Source organism: Leucopleurus acutus (genome assembly GCF_964270905.1).
Source record: "Leucopleurus acutus genome assembly, chromosome: 1".
Taxonomy (NCBI): Eukaryota; Metazoa; Chordata; class Mammalia; order Artiodactyla; family Delphinidae; genus Leucopleurus; species Leucopleurus acutus.
In genome coordinates, this window is record NC_139142.1 from 15,155,991 (window position 1) to 15,172,093 (window position 16,103).

Sequence of the window (16,103 nt, forward strand, 5' to 3'; positions counted from 1 at the left end):
ACAAATGTGCATGTGTTTGCTCCTCATTGAAGGTGAAGCAAAAATCTCATTTAACAAGATTTATTTTTTTATTTTTAAAATTTTTATTGGAGCATAGTTGATTCACAATGTTGTGTTAGTTTCAGGTGTACAGCAAAGTGAATCAGTAATACATGTACACATAGCCACTCTTTTTTAGATTCTTTTCCCATACAGGCCATTACAGAGTATTGAGTAGAGTTCCCTGTGCTGTACAGTAGGTCCTTATTAGTTACTTATTTTATATATAGTAGTGTGTATATGTCAATCCCAATCTCCCAATTTATCCCTTCCCCCACTTTTTCCCCCTTGGTAACCATACGTTTGTTTTCTACATCTGTGACTCGTTCATTTAACAAGGTTTTGGTGGTGTGTGGCTCGTACAATTATTTTCATTACTCATAATCAGTTGTATTCATTTTAATAACTAATATTTGCTGAATGCCTGTCATGAAGCAGGTGCTGTGTTAGACCGATGATTAGAAAAATAAAATAAAAAATGATGCAAGACGTCTACTTCCTGTCCTCCAGAATCCATTGTCTCTCTAGCTCACTTACACGGTATTTACTGTGGCTAGGCACTGCTCTAAATGCTTCATGTTTATTGTTATTTAGTCTTTACAATGATCCTTCGAGGTAAGGGTAAGCAGCTGGGGAACAGAAGTTAGATAAGATTAGGTGACAGGTAGAACTGGGATCTGGACACAGGCAGCCTGGCTCCAGAACCCACGCTTTTTCACCAAGATGCTCTACTCCTGCTGGGGGAGACCGACGTGGCTTGGGTAGTTAAAGTCCAGTGCGACTGGTGCCAGAAGACAAGGAAACACTCAGGCCCTTATTCACGGAGCAGGAGTCTCTGACTCAATCTGTGGGACCCCCAGAAGGACCTTCATTCTCCTGTGAGAAGACTACAGAGAATAATAATTATCTGTTGGTTGTGCTCTAGAGGGACATGGCTTTGCATCTTCACATAAGGTGTTGAACTGGGCCAATAGATTCTATTTAAAACCACAGTACACGAGGTATCATTCAGGTCTGCAGTTGAGAGTCACTTATCCGTATCTATTGAGAACATGTATTTTCCCTTCATTCTTGATAGAAATGGGCGGAAGAGACGGAAAGCTTGTGGATGAGGGTTAGCCTTACTGAGGAAGGGAGGGTTTAACCTTTTGTTCTTTGAAAAATGAGGATCAGACGTACAAATTCCTACATCCCTATATTGTCCTTTTTCAGGTGGAAGAAAGTGACATAACAGATGAGTGTTAGAAAAAGGGTTTGCAAACTGGAGAGAGAGCTGAGGTGCTGGTAGAAGATGCTGATACATTTTCTAAGGGGCACAGGAAATGAAATATTAATTTGGGATTAATATCCAGCACTCAAAAGTAAGAAAGAGTCCAAGTGAAAAGCTACAATGAAAACAAGATAGCAGAAGCATCATCTGTTAAATTTCAAGCTCTCTCCAATGCAGTGACGATGGAAGGAATAGTCATCTTGGGTTTAGCTCACAGCAGTGAATCAGAATTCCTGGAGCTGCTTTTGTAGCCCAGTAAAAAAAAAAAATTTTCCCCAGAAATTGGATAGACTCATCTTTGATAGGAATAATCTCAAGTGCAGAGAGAGCAGTGCATACATCAAGCATTCTCCTCAGGACCAAGGTGATTTTTCATCATCACTTGGCAGATTTGGTAGAGGCTGAGTCCAACCTGAGATGAAAGGACGACAGTTAGTCACTCTGAAAGTTTATTGGTCTTATCAGAGCACACACATATATCTCTGCTTCCTTAGTGGACTTGATGCATTAAAATGTCTCTTATTTCATCCTTCCATGTAGTCAAAGAGACAGAAAAAACGAATGCTACATTGTAAGGCACAATTTGGAAGGTAGGAGGTCTCCTGCCAATGTGGCTTGGTCCCATATGACAATGTTTGGCTACATCAGTCATTAGTGTATACCCAGGTGCTAAGGAACTGAGTTTTAGAACATTTTCTCCCCAAAGAATTAACTAGTGGTAGCAAGGAAAGCTACTTCCTCAGACCATAGGCTCTGGATGTGCCATCTAGCTCACCTTGGGTTTCTCTATCTTATTCTTCAAACAAATTCTCCACTCACGCTGTCCAATCTGCAGGTGACCTTCACTCTACATTTATAACCAGGTCGTAAAGCACCCCCCGGACAGAGGAAAGGCTAATGGGGGTGGCTCCAGGTTTCCTCTCTGATGCCCTCCCACTGTTGTCTGAAGTATGTATATGATGTGGCTTTACACTTGGACGTGAAGGAGCCCCAGCCCCAGCACGGTCACTTCTGCTGCTGTGAAATATTTATATGTGAAATGCTTCTGAAGCAGGAGAAATAAAAAGCAACTGCGGTGAACAAATTAATATCATACTTCCACTTCTCACCTGAGGCCCTTCCGCAACAAATGTGTGAGACGGTGGAAGGATGCTGCTACCCTGTTGTCAGGGTTTTGAGTCATTAGGGGCATTTGTGAGTTGTGATGAATGTGGTCTGCCAGTTGCCCTTCTCTGTCTCCCAGGGGTTGTGGCTTTCCTTCTGTCCATTAATGGCTGAAAGTATGCCCGCTTTGAATGCATTTATGAAACCACTTTCCACCACGACCCCCTCCTCTTGCCTCGACCCCTGGCTAAATATCTCCTTCATAAATCCTTTTGCTGACTGTGCCCTCTCGAGATTAAGAACGTTGTAGACCTAGAGCCACCTTTGTGCCCTCAGATGAGGTCATTTCCTTTTGTTCCCGTAGTGTGAGCTGTTAGTAAAAGGATCGTACATCCTGTCTTATGCCTGTCCTGCAGTTCAAGCATAATCGTGAACAAGGCCCTTTTCCCTCTGCAAGTGTCCTGGTTTGGACAGTAAATCAAACCATCGCCATGGTTATTAGCGTCCGTGTATATGGTGCCAATCGGCTGCATTCTTCAGTCTCAGACAAGCTGAGTGATCACCTCTCCACCTTTGTCTTCCTTTTTGGTGCCATGTGAGGAAACAGAGAAACAGATTGTCTCACCAAGTACACAGATCATAGGAGAAAAGCCACAGACAGTTAGTGGTCCCCTGTGGGCCGTCATTCATCCCAGAGTAGCGCTAACACTCATGATGGTATCTTGTGCTGCCCGGAACAGTGATTTATACAACCCAGCATTGCCGCGTGGGATGACAGCACCAGGAGAATTTGGTGGGGGGATCTTCGAGGGCTCTTTATCCCCTTCTCATTTTGGGAGAGGCTGCAGTTTCTCTGTTATACCTTTCTGGTGGTCCTAATGCAGGGAAGGAAGGAGGATAGAGGAAGCAGGAAGAAAAGAGATCCTTTTATTTATTTATTTTCCAGTTTTATTGAGATATCATTGACATATAACATTGGGGAAGTTTAAGGTGTACAACGTATTGATTTGATATACTTATTTATTACAAAATGATGACCAGCATAGCATTAGCTAACATCTCCATCATGTCGTATAATTACCATTTCTTTTTTTGTGGTGAGAACATCTAAGATTTATTCTCTCAGTAACTTCAGGTATAAAATACAGTATTAGTAACTGAAATCACCATGCTATACGTTAGATCCCCAGAACGTATTCATCTTATAACTGGAAGTCTGTACCCTTTGACCAATACCTGCCCTCCCCACCCTCTAGCCCCTGGCAATCTCCATTCTACTCTCTGTGAGAAACAGATGTTTAATTTTATTTTTATTGGAGTATAGTTGATTTACAATGTTGTGTTAGTTTCAGGAGTACAGCGAAGTGAATCAGATATATATACATATATATATATATATATGTATATGTATATATATATATCCATTTTTTTTCAGATTCTTTTCCCATATCGGTTATTACAGAATGTCAAATATAGTTCTCTGTGCTATACAGTAGGTCCTTGTTAGTTTTCTATTTTATATATAGCAGTGTGTATACGTTAATCCCAATCTCCTCATTTATCTCTTTCCCCTACGTTTCCCCTTTGGTAACCATAAGTTTGATTTCGAGATCTGTGATTCTGTTTCTGTTTTGTAAGTAAGTTAGAAACAGATTCTTTTAGACCTTACCACTGTCACCAACTCTTCCTCCTCCTTCTTTATTTTTTAAAAAATAGGACAATCGTTATATTTCTTTGTGTTGGACTACTTTCTTATGTTTGTCTGTATTACAAAGAAATAATTGCTTTCCTCTCACACCTCTGGGAAGACCATGTGCCTACATTTATTACTGTCGTTTGTTCACTCATTTCTTATTTTTTTTAAAGCAATCTTTTTTTTTTAAATGTATTTATTTAATATTTTGGCTGTGTTGGGTCTTCATTGCTGCGTGTGGGCTTTTTCTAGTTGCAGTGAGCGGGGGCTACTCTTTGTTGCAGTGCGCGGGCTTCTCCTTGCGGTGGCTTCTCTTGTTGTGGAGCATGGGCTCTAGGCGCACAGGCTTCAGAAGTTGCAGAACTCAGGCTCAGTAGTTGTGGCTCGCGGGCTCTAGAGCGCAGGCATAGTAGTTGTGGCTCACGGGCTTAGTTGCTCCGCGGCATGTGGGATCTTCCCAGACCAGGGCTCGAACCCGTGTCCCCTGCATTGGCAGGCAGATTCTTAACCACTGCACCACCAGGGAAGCCCCACTCATTTCTTATTGATTGAAACATTCATTTATGAATCGTTTACTGGGTAGGAGCTGGAAGTTCTAACTGACAGGCTAAAAAGGAAATTCAAAAAGGTGTGGAATTAAATTTTCAAATGGGACCCTCTTATCTATAGTATGTTTTTCCTGAAGCTTGAAACTCTCACATGACATGTAGTTTAATTTTTTTCTTTTTGATCCTCAGAAGACCTCTCTGAACTTGGTAGTGGTTGATCTTGTAACTGAACACGTGATGCTCATTAAGTCTGAGATCGTGGCTTAAAATGATGCTGATGTTGGTTGAACCTCTACCCTATAACTGATCCTTTAAGCCAGACTGTACATGGCTCAGTTTCGTCATTTCATTATCTACGTGCTTGGACACTTCTAATGGGCTGGCTTATCTTCACTTTTGCAGCCTGAATGGAGAGAAAGAAAAACAAACAAACTTAAAAGCAAATGCATTTAATTTTAAAAGGCTTTACTTGAGTTCAAACAGTTAAGATTATTAGAAAATACTTTAGAAAATTAATAATGTTAGAAGTATGAATTCAATCAGAACTATTGAGTTAAAAATGATGCTGTTGGTTCAAGTGATAACAGTCCATTTATACTGGGTTTCCCCTGTAGGTACGTAACCTGAGTTTGTTAATTCATGTTAATTCTGCTTGTTTGCTGGAGTCTTGCTGATATATATGATCTAGATAGAATCAAACCTCATTCCTGGGGTTGGTGATCCTCTAAAGTCTTACCAAGAGGTTGGTGACTTGTGACAGGCCTTATTTTTCTCCTTCTTACTTCTGGTTTTAAATCACATTCTGGCCCACAGTGCCCATAACAATCCTTATATTTAAAACCACTTCCCCAGGGCATTTGCTTGTATAGCCCACTTTACTGAAGATTTGGGGGAACAGGAGAGGAATTTATATCACACATATGAAGCAAGTTAAAACTGGGTACTAGATGGACCTGCTTTTCAGAAGTCTTGGGCATTGCTGTAACTGAGCTCAGCTGACACTTTGTCTCTTTTGCTTTCCTTTCTTCTTTTTTGGGGGCTTTCTCTCTCTTTTCTCTGTTCCCTCCCTTTCAGGCTATAAAATCAACCTTTCTCCATTTTTATTTATTTATTTTTAATTTAAAATTTAATGCTGAGCCATTAAGCTCTCACCAGCTCCAGCAGCCAAATAAAGTTTGGTGCCCCCATGGACATGTTCAAGGAAGTAGTCTAGTTAGAAATGATCGCTTGTGAGGTCCCTTCTGTCTAAATTCTTGGATGATGACAAGACCTCTCCCTCATCTCTGTCTGGAGGTGAGCACAGGGTGGGAGAGGATGAGTGTGTTCTGGGTACCATATGCAGAGGAAAGGGCAAAACCGTGGCTTTGGGCCAGTCAAGACTTGAATTCTGGCTTGTCCACTTCCTGGCTGTGTGACCTCGGGCAAGTTCCTTAACTTTCCTGAGCCTGTTTCCTTATCTCGAAAGTAAAGTTCTTGCAAGTTGTAGAAAGGATAAAATTGAATAACACACAAGTTGTGGAAGGGATAAAATGGAAGAACACTTCTAAAACACCTGCCTCAATGTAGACACCAACAAATGTTAATTTCCTTTCCTTTCAACCGATAGACACTTTCCTTCAGGGTTACATATGTAAACATTAAATATTTATAAATTGCATAATTCAAAGAAAAGAAACTTGAAAAGGAATCTTACTTTGGATTTTTTGATGAAGCAAATAATTATCCCTGCCTGTCTGCTGCAGATCTGTATTTTTATACACAGCACTTGGTCTGCTTATGATATTTATGTGTAATTCTCAGCACAGTGAGACCTGATTGAACCCAAACTCTTTTTGCAGCTTCATAGAAGTTGTAAATATTAGGTATTGATGGTGTGATCTGTGGCTACCTAAGCGACTGGGGCCTGGAGCTGTCCCTGAGGTATTATTTCCAGGTGGACCCATCAGAGCTAAATAGACTATGAGGCTATAAACACTAGTTAAGGCCTGTGGCTTGGCCTGATGGCGCTCAAAGTATAGTGACAATGGGTATTTTACCAGCAGAAAGGACTTGGCATCTGTCTTTTCTCTAAAGCAGAGAATTGCATAACCCCCGATGAATAAGTGATCCTTGTAGATTAGGCCAATTTAAACCACAGGCAAAGATACATCCCATGCAGCTGGATCTGAAATTCTGGGGTGCCAGGGTTTATGTTAGAAACAGTGGCCAGTATAATATTTCATGTTCTTAGAGGCAGGAAAGAATAAACTAAAGACTTAAACAAAAGAGCTTTTTTCTTTTGTCCAGTAAGTTGTCTAGGGGGTTTGCAACAGAAACCATATGTAGCCCACAATTACTATCCGACCTTTTCTGGAAAAGGGTTGATCCCTGGTTTAAAGAGTTTGAAATATCTCAGATCAATGAAGGCAAAATGTTACTAACAATGATTGAGTTTTTCATTTGTAATCTAATTTATGGCAACCACTGTCTGCTTGTTGTTTTTTTTGTTTGTTTGTTTGTTTGTTTGTTTTTTGCGGTACGCGGGCCTCTCACTGTTGTGGCCTCTCCCGTTGCGGAGCACAGGCTCCAGACGCGCAGGTTCAGCGACCATGGCTCACGGGCGCAGCCGCTCCACGGCATGTGGGATCCTCCTGGACTGGGGCACGAACCCGTGTCCCCTGCAGCGGCAGGCGGACCCTCAATCACTGCGCCACCAGAGAAGCCCCTGTCTGCTTGTTTTAACAGAGATTTATGGGCATTATTTAGGATGAATATAATCCCATTGCAATATTTAATTGTGTCTGGCAATATTCACATGGGGTTATTACGATTTTGTCCAGGGAATGGAGACTCTAGAAGTAGCTCATATTTCTGTCACCTCCGTCTGAAGCCCCTACCTTCCTCACCACAGCTCACCTGATTGAAATCTCGTGCTACCCTCTCCCCTGGCCTGAAGGAGTTTGGCAGGGTGAGCTCAGGAAGGGCTGCTGAGGAATTTTCCACCTTATTCTGTGCATGCTGAGAGTAGGGAAGGATTTCCAGCAAGGGATTTCCAGCAAGGGAGTGTGTGATCAAAAGCCCGTTAAATGTATGGGTGCAGAAGCGTAAGTCCTGGGACAGAGGCATTTTGTGGAGGCTACAAGGTACAAACTGAACCTCCTGGAAGAAATGGGGCCCAGATTAGACCCTGAAAGGTGGGCACCTTTGTGGGAGGGCAAAGCAAAGTTCCAGAATTATGAGGGGATGTCTCGTAGAGTTTCCTGCCCGGGGCTGGAGGCTTTTATAGTATAGTGTGAGATGAGGTTGGAGCATCAATGTGGCCAAGGCACTGGGAATTTTAAGGTGTATGGAATTACAAATTCGGTAGCCAGTGAGGAGTCATTGTTATTTATTTTTAAAAGGAGCCGTGTGTGTGTGTGTGTGTGTGTGTGTGTGTGTGTGTGTGTGTGTGTGTGTGTGTTTGTGTGTGTGTGTTGGGGGACAGTGAAATGACAGTCACAAAATTGTCAACTATTTGTTAAATCCTGACACAGTGCTGGGCATTGGGCTCAGCGTATTACATGAATCACCTCATTTAATCCTCACAACGACTCTGTGGGGGAAGGCATTGTTATCCCCAGTTTGCAAATGAGGAAATTTGGGCTTAGAGAGGTTAAAATAACTGCCCACTCTCACTTTGTCACAGTTTACTCTTCCCCCTCCTCATATCCTGAAGTCCATATATACACTACCAAACATAAAATAGATAGCTAGTGGGAAGCAGCTGCATAGCACAGGGAGATCAGCTCGGTGCTTAGTGACCACCTAGAGGAGTGGGATAGGGAGGGTGGGAGGGAGATGCAAGAGGGAGGGGATATGGGGACATATGTATATGTATAACTGATTCACTTTGTTATAAAGCAGAAACTAACACACCATTGTAAAGCAATTATACTCCAATAAAGATGTAAAAAAAAAAAAAGACACATTAAAAAAAAAAAAAAACTTGCCCAAGTGTCTGAGGTGATTAACGAGCAGAACCATGACAGTCTGACCCAGGAGCCCAAGCTCTTAACTCCTGAAACAAGCTCAGTGTAAAACATTCCAACAAAACAGAAAAAAAGAGAGTGAAAAGGAACTGAAACCCTGCCTCCCGGGAGTGACCACTTTGGGTGCCAGTCCTTTTAGACATCTTTCTATGTATATGCACAACAAGATGTATGCGTTTTGCATAACTTCTGCCAGGACTGGGTAAATCCTATGTCTGCAGATTTTACATAAATGGCAACATACTATATATGGATTTTTCCCCCCAATTTAAAACTAATTTTCTAATTTTAACAAGTGGATGTATAGTGTTAAAAAACAAAATTCAGGGACTTCCCTGGTGATCCAGTGGTTAAGACTTGGCGTTTCCACTGCAGGGGGCGTGGGTTCCATCCCTGGTCAGGGAACTAAGATCCTGCGTGCCACACGGCGAGGCCAAAAAATTAAAACAAAAAACAAAATTCAACCGAGTAGATTTGAAGATCTAATGGGCTTTGTTCAATGATTTATGAATCAGGCACCATCCCATATAGCAGCTAGAGGAGTCCTCCCAGGGGTTGTACAAAATGGAAGGTTTTTATAGGAAGAGAGTGGGGCAAAGGAGCTATTATCAAAAGAGAAGAAAGGATTATATTTTAGGTCAGGACATCTTTGGGGGGAGAGGGGGGAAGGAATAGCAGGGGTTTTAGCATGCACATTACCTCTTTTCCTCTGGGGGATGGAACAGGTCCATGAGACAGGCTGCCTCATTGGTGCTGACCAGAAAATTCCAGACTGGTTGATTAAGATTACATTTCTGGATAGACCTAGAAAATATTATGTTTAGCGAGGTAACTCAGACAGAGAAAGACAAATACTACATGATATCATTTATATGTGGAATCTAAAGATAATACAAATGAGTCTATATACAAGACAGAAATAGACTCACAGACACAGAACACAAACTTACGGTTACCAAAGGGGAGAGAGAGGGAGGGAGGTACAAATTAGGAGTATGGGATTAACAGATACAAACTACTATACATAAAATAGAGAAGCACAAGGATTCAGCACAGGGAACTATGTTCAGTATCTTGTTATAACCTATAATGGAATATAATCTGAAAAACAATAACTAAATCACTTTGCTGTACACCTGAAACTGACACAATATTGTAAATCAACTATACTTCACTAAAAGGAAAGAATAAATAGTAAAAAAAGATTACATTTCTGGGGAAGGTCGTAACTGCAGTAAAGTCAGGTATCAAGTGCAGGTTTGATACCATGGACTTTAGCACAAGTGGTACCATTTGGGCCGTGCTTTTCTCTGTAACAATAGTATTTCATCGTATGACGGTACCCTCATCTACATAACCAGTCCTTTATAGATCATTGCAGGTTCTGGAGCAAGGAAATCTTAGTAAGCTTTTTTTTTTTTAATAAACTTATTTTAAATTGCTTTCTTCTCACACCTTTGGGAAGATCATGTGCCTACATTTATTACTTTAGTTTGTTCACTCATTTCTTACTTTTTAAAGCAATCTTTTTTAAAAAACGTATTTATTTTATTTATTTATTCTTTTTGGCTGCCTTGGGTCTTTGTTGCTGCACGCGGGCTTTCTCTAGTTGTGGCGAGCGGGGGCTACTCTGCGTTGCGGTGCGCGGGCTTCTCATTGCGGTGGCTTCTCTTGTTGCGGAGCACGGGCTCTAGGCACGTGGGCTTCAGAAGTTGCAGCACGTGGGCTTCAGTAGTTGCAGCACGCGGGCTCAGTAGTGGTGGCGCATGGGCTTAGTTGCTCCGCGGCACGTGAGATCTTCCTGGATTTATTGGCAGACGATCCTTAACCACTGCGCCACCAGGGAAGCCCCTTGGTAAGCTTTCTCACTGAACCTCATGCTTTGTCACTTTCCTTGCAGCATGCTCTTGACGCTGACAACGCAGGAGTAAGCCCCATAGGAAACTCTTCTAACAACAGCAGTCACTGGGACCTCGGAAGTGCCTTTTTCTTTGCTGGAACTGTCATCACCACCATAGGTATCAATGTATTTGCAAGTATCTTTTCCTCTGCAGGCCCTCCTGAGTAATGGCACTAAAATCAACATTTTGTCCTCATAGAATACATGGCAGCCGGAGGTTCAAAGGAGGCTGAGGAAACACTGTCAGATTAATGCAGTACTTGTGTGGTGGCTTTCAATAAAAGGCAGAGCAGAATGAAGAATTTCATTTTTCAAAATGAAAGACTAGGGAAACTTTCGTTTGAAAGGACCTCATGGAAAGGTTAGGGTAACAAATGAACCTCTGAATGATCAGTTGAACTCTGATTGCTCAGTTGAGCTCAAATTCTTTTTTAAAAAGTGTACTTTTTATTGAAGTTATACATTAAACAGCCAAACTGTGTTCCACAAAGTTTGTTATGTAAAACAGCAGTCTCTGCCCCTCTCCTCTTTTTTCACCTCCCCTGGGGCAACCCCTTTCATTTCTTTTGCATGATTATCTTGATATTCATCTCCATGTCTTTAAATGTCACATTGGTATTACACTTCCCGAATTTTATTTTAGAGGTGATTTCTTGACTTCCCGTTGTGGAAGATGAGGAATCAGTTCTCTTTTTCCTCCCCGCCCCACTGTAGAAGAGCTCTCTTCCCGTCCTCTTTCCTTCCCAGTATAGTTTGATTAGATCAAAAGTGAATGTGAGTAGTTGCATTATTTTGCTAGGTAAATGCTCCTCTTCCAACTGATTATAAGGCGAGCTATGATTACTTCCTTCCTGCACCAATTTTTGTCTTTTGTCAATTTTTGTGTGTGTCTTTTTTCTTATACTTGGGGAGTTTTGTATTTTTGCCATAGGGATTAAACGATTTGTCATAGGGGTTAACTTTATAATTATAATCGCATATAATAACCTTAGTGTTCTATTCTTTAAGTAGTATCTATTAGTTCCTTATTATGGGTGATGACATCTCTTCTCTTTCTCCACCACACAATTTTAGTTGACACCATCCTTTTAATGTTTACTTTTACATTATTAAATATGCTTAGGCTTCTATTAGAAGAATTGCCCACTTTAATAACTCTTGGCTCTCAATTATTATATATAATGCAGTCAGGGAACTTACTCAGCATCTCAACTTCTTTTCTTCTTCCACTATCAATTATTACTCATTGTATCATTCTGTAACATCAGGGTGTATATTTCACATTCTGCTATTCTGTTCTGCTACCTGGGCACTCCCATTTGTTTTAGTCATAGTTCTACAGTTAAGTATTGTCGCTGTTCATCTCTAGCCCTGGTTTTCATCATGGTTTTGCTATAGTTTTTGTCACCATCACTTGCTTGGCTGAAACTCTTCTTCAGGTAGTTGCCTTAAGAATGGCTCCAGGGAGCAATATTCCCTGGGTTCTTGTGTTGTTCAGAATGGTCTTATACTTGGAGGGCAGTTTGGCTGGAAATGAAACCCTTGACTCACATGTTCTTTTTTAAGGATCTTGTTGGATCTCCACTTTCTCCCAATGCTTATGTTGCTGTGGAGAAACCTGATGCCAGACAATTTTTTCCCTTTTACAAGTGACTTGATCTTTCTGCTCAGCTACTCAAAAGATTATTTCTTTATCTTTCATCTGATAACACTACCAGGTTTTGTCCCTTTTATTTCAGGAAAGTTTTCTTGATTGCTATTTTTAAACATTTTCTCTGCTGTATGATTTTGGTTCTGTTCTTTGGGAATTCCAGTTATGCATCTATCATCACTTCTTTGCTTGTCTTCTATGTCTAATGTTTTCCCTCTACTCCTTTTTATCTTTAAAATTTGGTTTTCAACGTGTTAGTATTATCTTCTTTTTTTTGTTATTTTTTCACAGTGCCTACTCTGCCATGTGCTTCTTCCAATTTTGTTTTCACTTTTATGAGCATTAGGGGACTTTTCTCTTTCCTACTTTTTCCCTGCATTCTGTTAGCTCGGCTCACATTTCATCTGCACTTGTCATCTCACCATTTCCTCCCTGATTTCTTGCATCTTTGTGGTTTCTCTGTGATGATTCTTAGAGGTGATTACTTCATAGTTGTTTACACTTTTCTTCTGGTTGGGGCAACATTTTTCTGCTGAGTGTCTCACATTCACTGGTAAGTTTTGCTGCTCTTTCACATTTTTAAAAAAAGGAAGCTTTATATTTATGCTGCGCCAGTTTCTTTCTTTTTAATTTTTTATTATTTTTTCGGCTGCATTGGGTCTTCGTTGCTGTGTGTGATCTTCCTCTAGTTATGGCGAGCAGGGGCTGCTCTTCGTTGCGGTGCATGGGCTTCTCATTGCGGTGGCTTCTCTTGTTGCGGAGCACAGACTGTAGGTGCACGGGCTTCAGTAGTTGTGGTGTGCAGGCTCAATAGTTGTGGTTCGTGGGCTCTAGAGTGTAGGCTCAGTAGTTGTGGTGCACAGGCTTAGTTGCTCTGTGGCATGTGGGATCTTCCCGGACCAGAGCTCAAACCCGTGTCCCCTGCATTGACAGGCAGATTCTTAACCACTGCGCCACCAGGGAAGTCCCTGGGCCAGTTTCTTTTTCACATACTTGATGCCAAATGAACTGGATATTCCTGGACCAGCTCTCTGCTGAACATTTCCATGGGCTGGGGAGAGCAGAGCAGGGAGAAGCAGGTAACCTTTCTGGTAGCACATGCCAAGACTCTCCTCTTTCCTGTTGTCAGAGAGACAGAGTGCTTCCTGCAAATATGGCCCATCTGTGTTATTCTCTGTATAGCTCTGCCTCTTCTGTTTTTCTGGATCAGATCAAGTTTAGGGGGGCTTCTGCTGCTCTCCCTCTTCACCCTACATTCCACACTTGGTACATATAGGGATATCTTTTTTGAAGTTCAAGGTGAGACACTCACTTTCATAACTGGATTTTTGCAGGGACTTTCTGAGATTTGCCACCTATGGACCCTCTCATCATTCTCTGTACTTCTTCTCTGTATTATTTTCCCATATTGCTTCTGTGCAATCTTATCTTCTTTTGGTAATCCTTACGTATATTGTGGAATCTGTAGATTGCATCCCTCTCCCAGCTCTGCTGAAAAAGAGTTTGAGAGTTATCTGCCCTCATTTACTAGTGAGGTAGTGAAGTCACACTACAATAAAAATTCTCATTCAGAAGAATGCGAGACACACAACAGTCACCGGTTCATAGCAATGTTGGACACACAGTGGGATGCTCTTCTACCCTCGAAGTGGGAGGATTCCTTCATTAACATTTGTTTATACTCTTTGGGAGGAAATCTCTCTCATAGCTCAAGTCTCTCAAATCTCATAGCTCTCTGAGGCCCAGCTCTGCCTTCTGGGAGGTTTTTCCCTCTCCCTTACTTTTTGGTGTTGGAGAGTATGCCTTTTTGGGGGGGATGCATCTTTGACGATTGACTTCCTATTGGCACAAGTTTCAGAAGCTAAGCGTTGTTTAGAGGCACAGGATTCTGTTTATGGTTGTAGACCTCCTCTTTAGGGCCTGTGTTATTTTTACATCGATGCAATCAAGAAAGTTATGTGCATTAAGAAAACTAGAGTCAGAGAGAATTGTCATTCCTTTTTATAAAGCCTCTTAATCATGTGATGTACTAGGTTCACGCTTGCAAATCTGCAAATACATGAAGATCAACTATGACAAGTAGTAGAGGTGTGCATTACACTAGTGAGTCTAGGGCCTAGAAACCTTTCAGACACTCCAGGCCAGATTAGGTCATATTTGTCCTCAATCCCACAGCATCCAACAAAGGAAGCAGGGTGATACGGCGCCATTTGGTGTAATGGCAAACAGTGCTATACACCTCAGCATCCCCCGAGGGCATCACTGTAGTAGAGCAGAGAAGACCAATGTCAGGTTAGATTGTGTTCAGTGGTCTGGTTATTAAGATGGGGAAATGTGTCATGTGTTTCAGGGGGATTTATAGTAAAATCATTGAAATTGAGAAAGTCTAGGCCACTTCAAGAAGTACATTTTGGAAAGTGCACTTCCAGTGCCCAGTATTGGACACATGAGACCTTAGTGTATATTAAACAAAAAAGAAAATTCTAATGTTCTTATTTTTATAAAATGGCTAAATCAGTGGCCTATATGATGCACTGAAAAACACCATAGCTACATTGGGATGCGTACCCATTTATCGTGTTAACTCATTAAGCTCCCAAGGGCTTGGTTTATTGAACAGCTGTGTTCACTGACCCACATGACATTATGTAACTGAGGAATGGTGGTTCCAACCGCCTAATGAGGAACATTTGACGTGTAACGTCTTCTGCCCTTTTTAATGTGCTTACACTGGAATCTTTGAGTTTGTGCAAATGACTCAGTTTCTGCTGCTTGGCACCCATTCACTTACTCACTCTTGTCCTGATAACCATTTCCCTAATGGTCCCCTTCCCCACACTTGGCCCCCAGGCCACAGGGGAAGAATCATCTTGTCTAGACTCAGAAATCCAGTGCCTTTTGTTTACAATAACCAAGACATGGAAGCAACCTAACTGTCCATTGCCAGATGAATGGATGAGGAAGACGTGGTACATATATACAACAGAATACTACTCAGCAATAAACAAGTATGAAATAATGCAGCAACGTGGATGGATCTAGAGATTGTCATACTAAGTGAAGTAAGTCTGAAAGAGAAGGACAAATACCATATGATGTCACTTACATGTGGAATCTAATACATGACACATATGAACCTTTCTACAAAACAGAAACAGACTCACAGACATAGAGAACAGACTTGTGGTTGCCAAGGGGGAAGGGGGTGGGGCAGGGATGGACTGGATATTTGGGGTTAGTAGATACAAGCTATTACATATAGAATGGATAAGCAACAAGGTCCTTCTGTATAGCATAGGGAACTACATTCAATATCCTAGATAAACAATAACGGAAAAGAATATAACAAAAAGAATGTGTGTGTGTATATATATATATATGTAACTGAATCACTTTGCTGTACAGCAGAAATTAGCACAACATTGTAAATCAACTATACTTAAATTAAAAATGTGAATTAAAATTAGATTAGAACCATAAAAATAAGAAATCCAGTGCGTTGCATGTGCGTGGCCACAGCCCTGAGTTCAGAGACAGACATGAGATCTGGATTAGGCCAATAAGCAAGTCAATTCCTGGGCTTTTGCTTGAGCTTTGGAGGAAGTGACTTCTCTTTCTTATTGGATGTAAATTGGGAAAAGGATAAGCCTGGGACCCTACCATTCATTTTTGTCCCTTGAGGGTTTTTCTGCCTAGAATTCAGCTAACAGTAAAGAAGCAGATTAACAGAAGAGGAGTGATAAGCGGGGTGCAGCTGGCATCCTTTGAGCTTGGAATGAAGCTACCCATGAAGAATTAAATAAATATTAAATATCCTGCTATTTACTGGGGTCTGTACATTTCTCGTTTTTCTTAAGCGAGTGTGCATTGGGTTTTATCTCGCCTAAGGCT

General features: G+C 41.3%; 1 protein-coding gene across 1 annotated transcript in view; it reads left to right on the forward strand.

Annotated features, from left to right (window-relative positions):
• KCNK10 (potassium two pore domain channel subfamily K member 10) overlaps positions 1–16,103 on the forward strand; it is a 141,511-nt gene that overhangs the window by 80,423 nt on the left and 44,985 nt on the right. Inside the window, exon 3 of the mRNA XM_082853740.1 lies at positions 10,562–10,679. Within this exon, the coding sequence (XP_082709866.1) occupies positions 10,562–10,679 (118 nt within the window). The remainder of the gene's footprint in view (positions 1–10,561; positions 10,680–16,103) is intronic.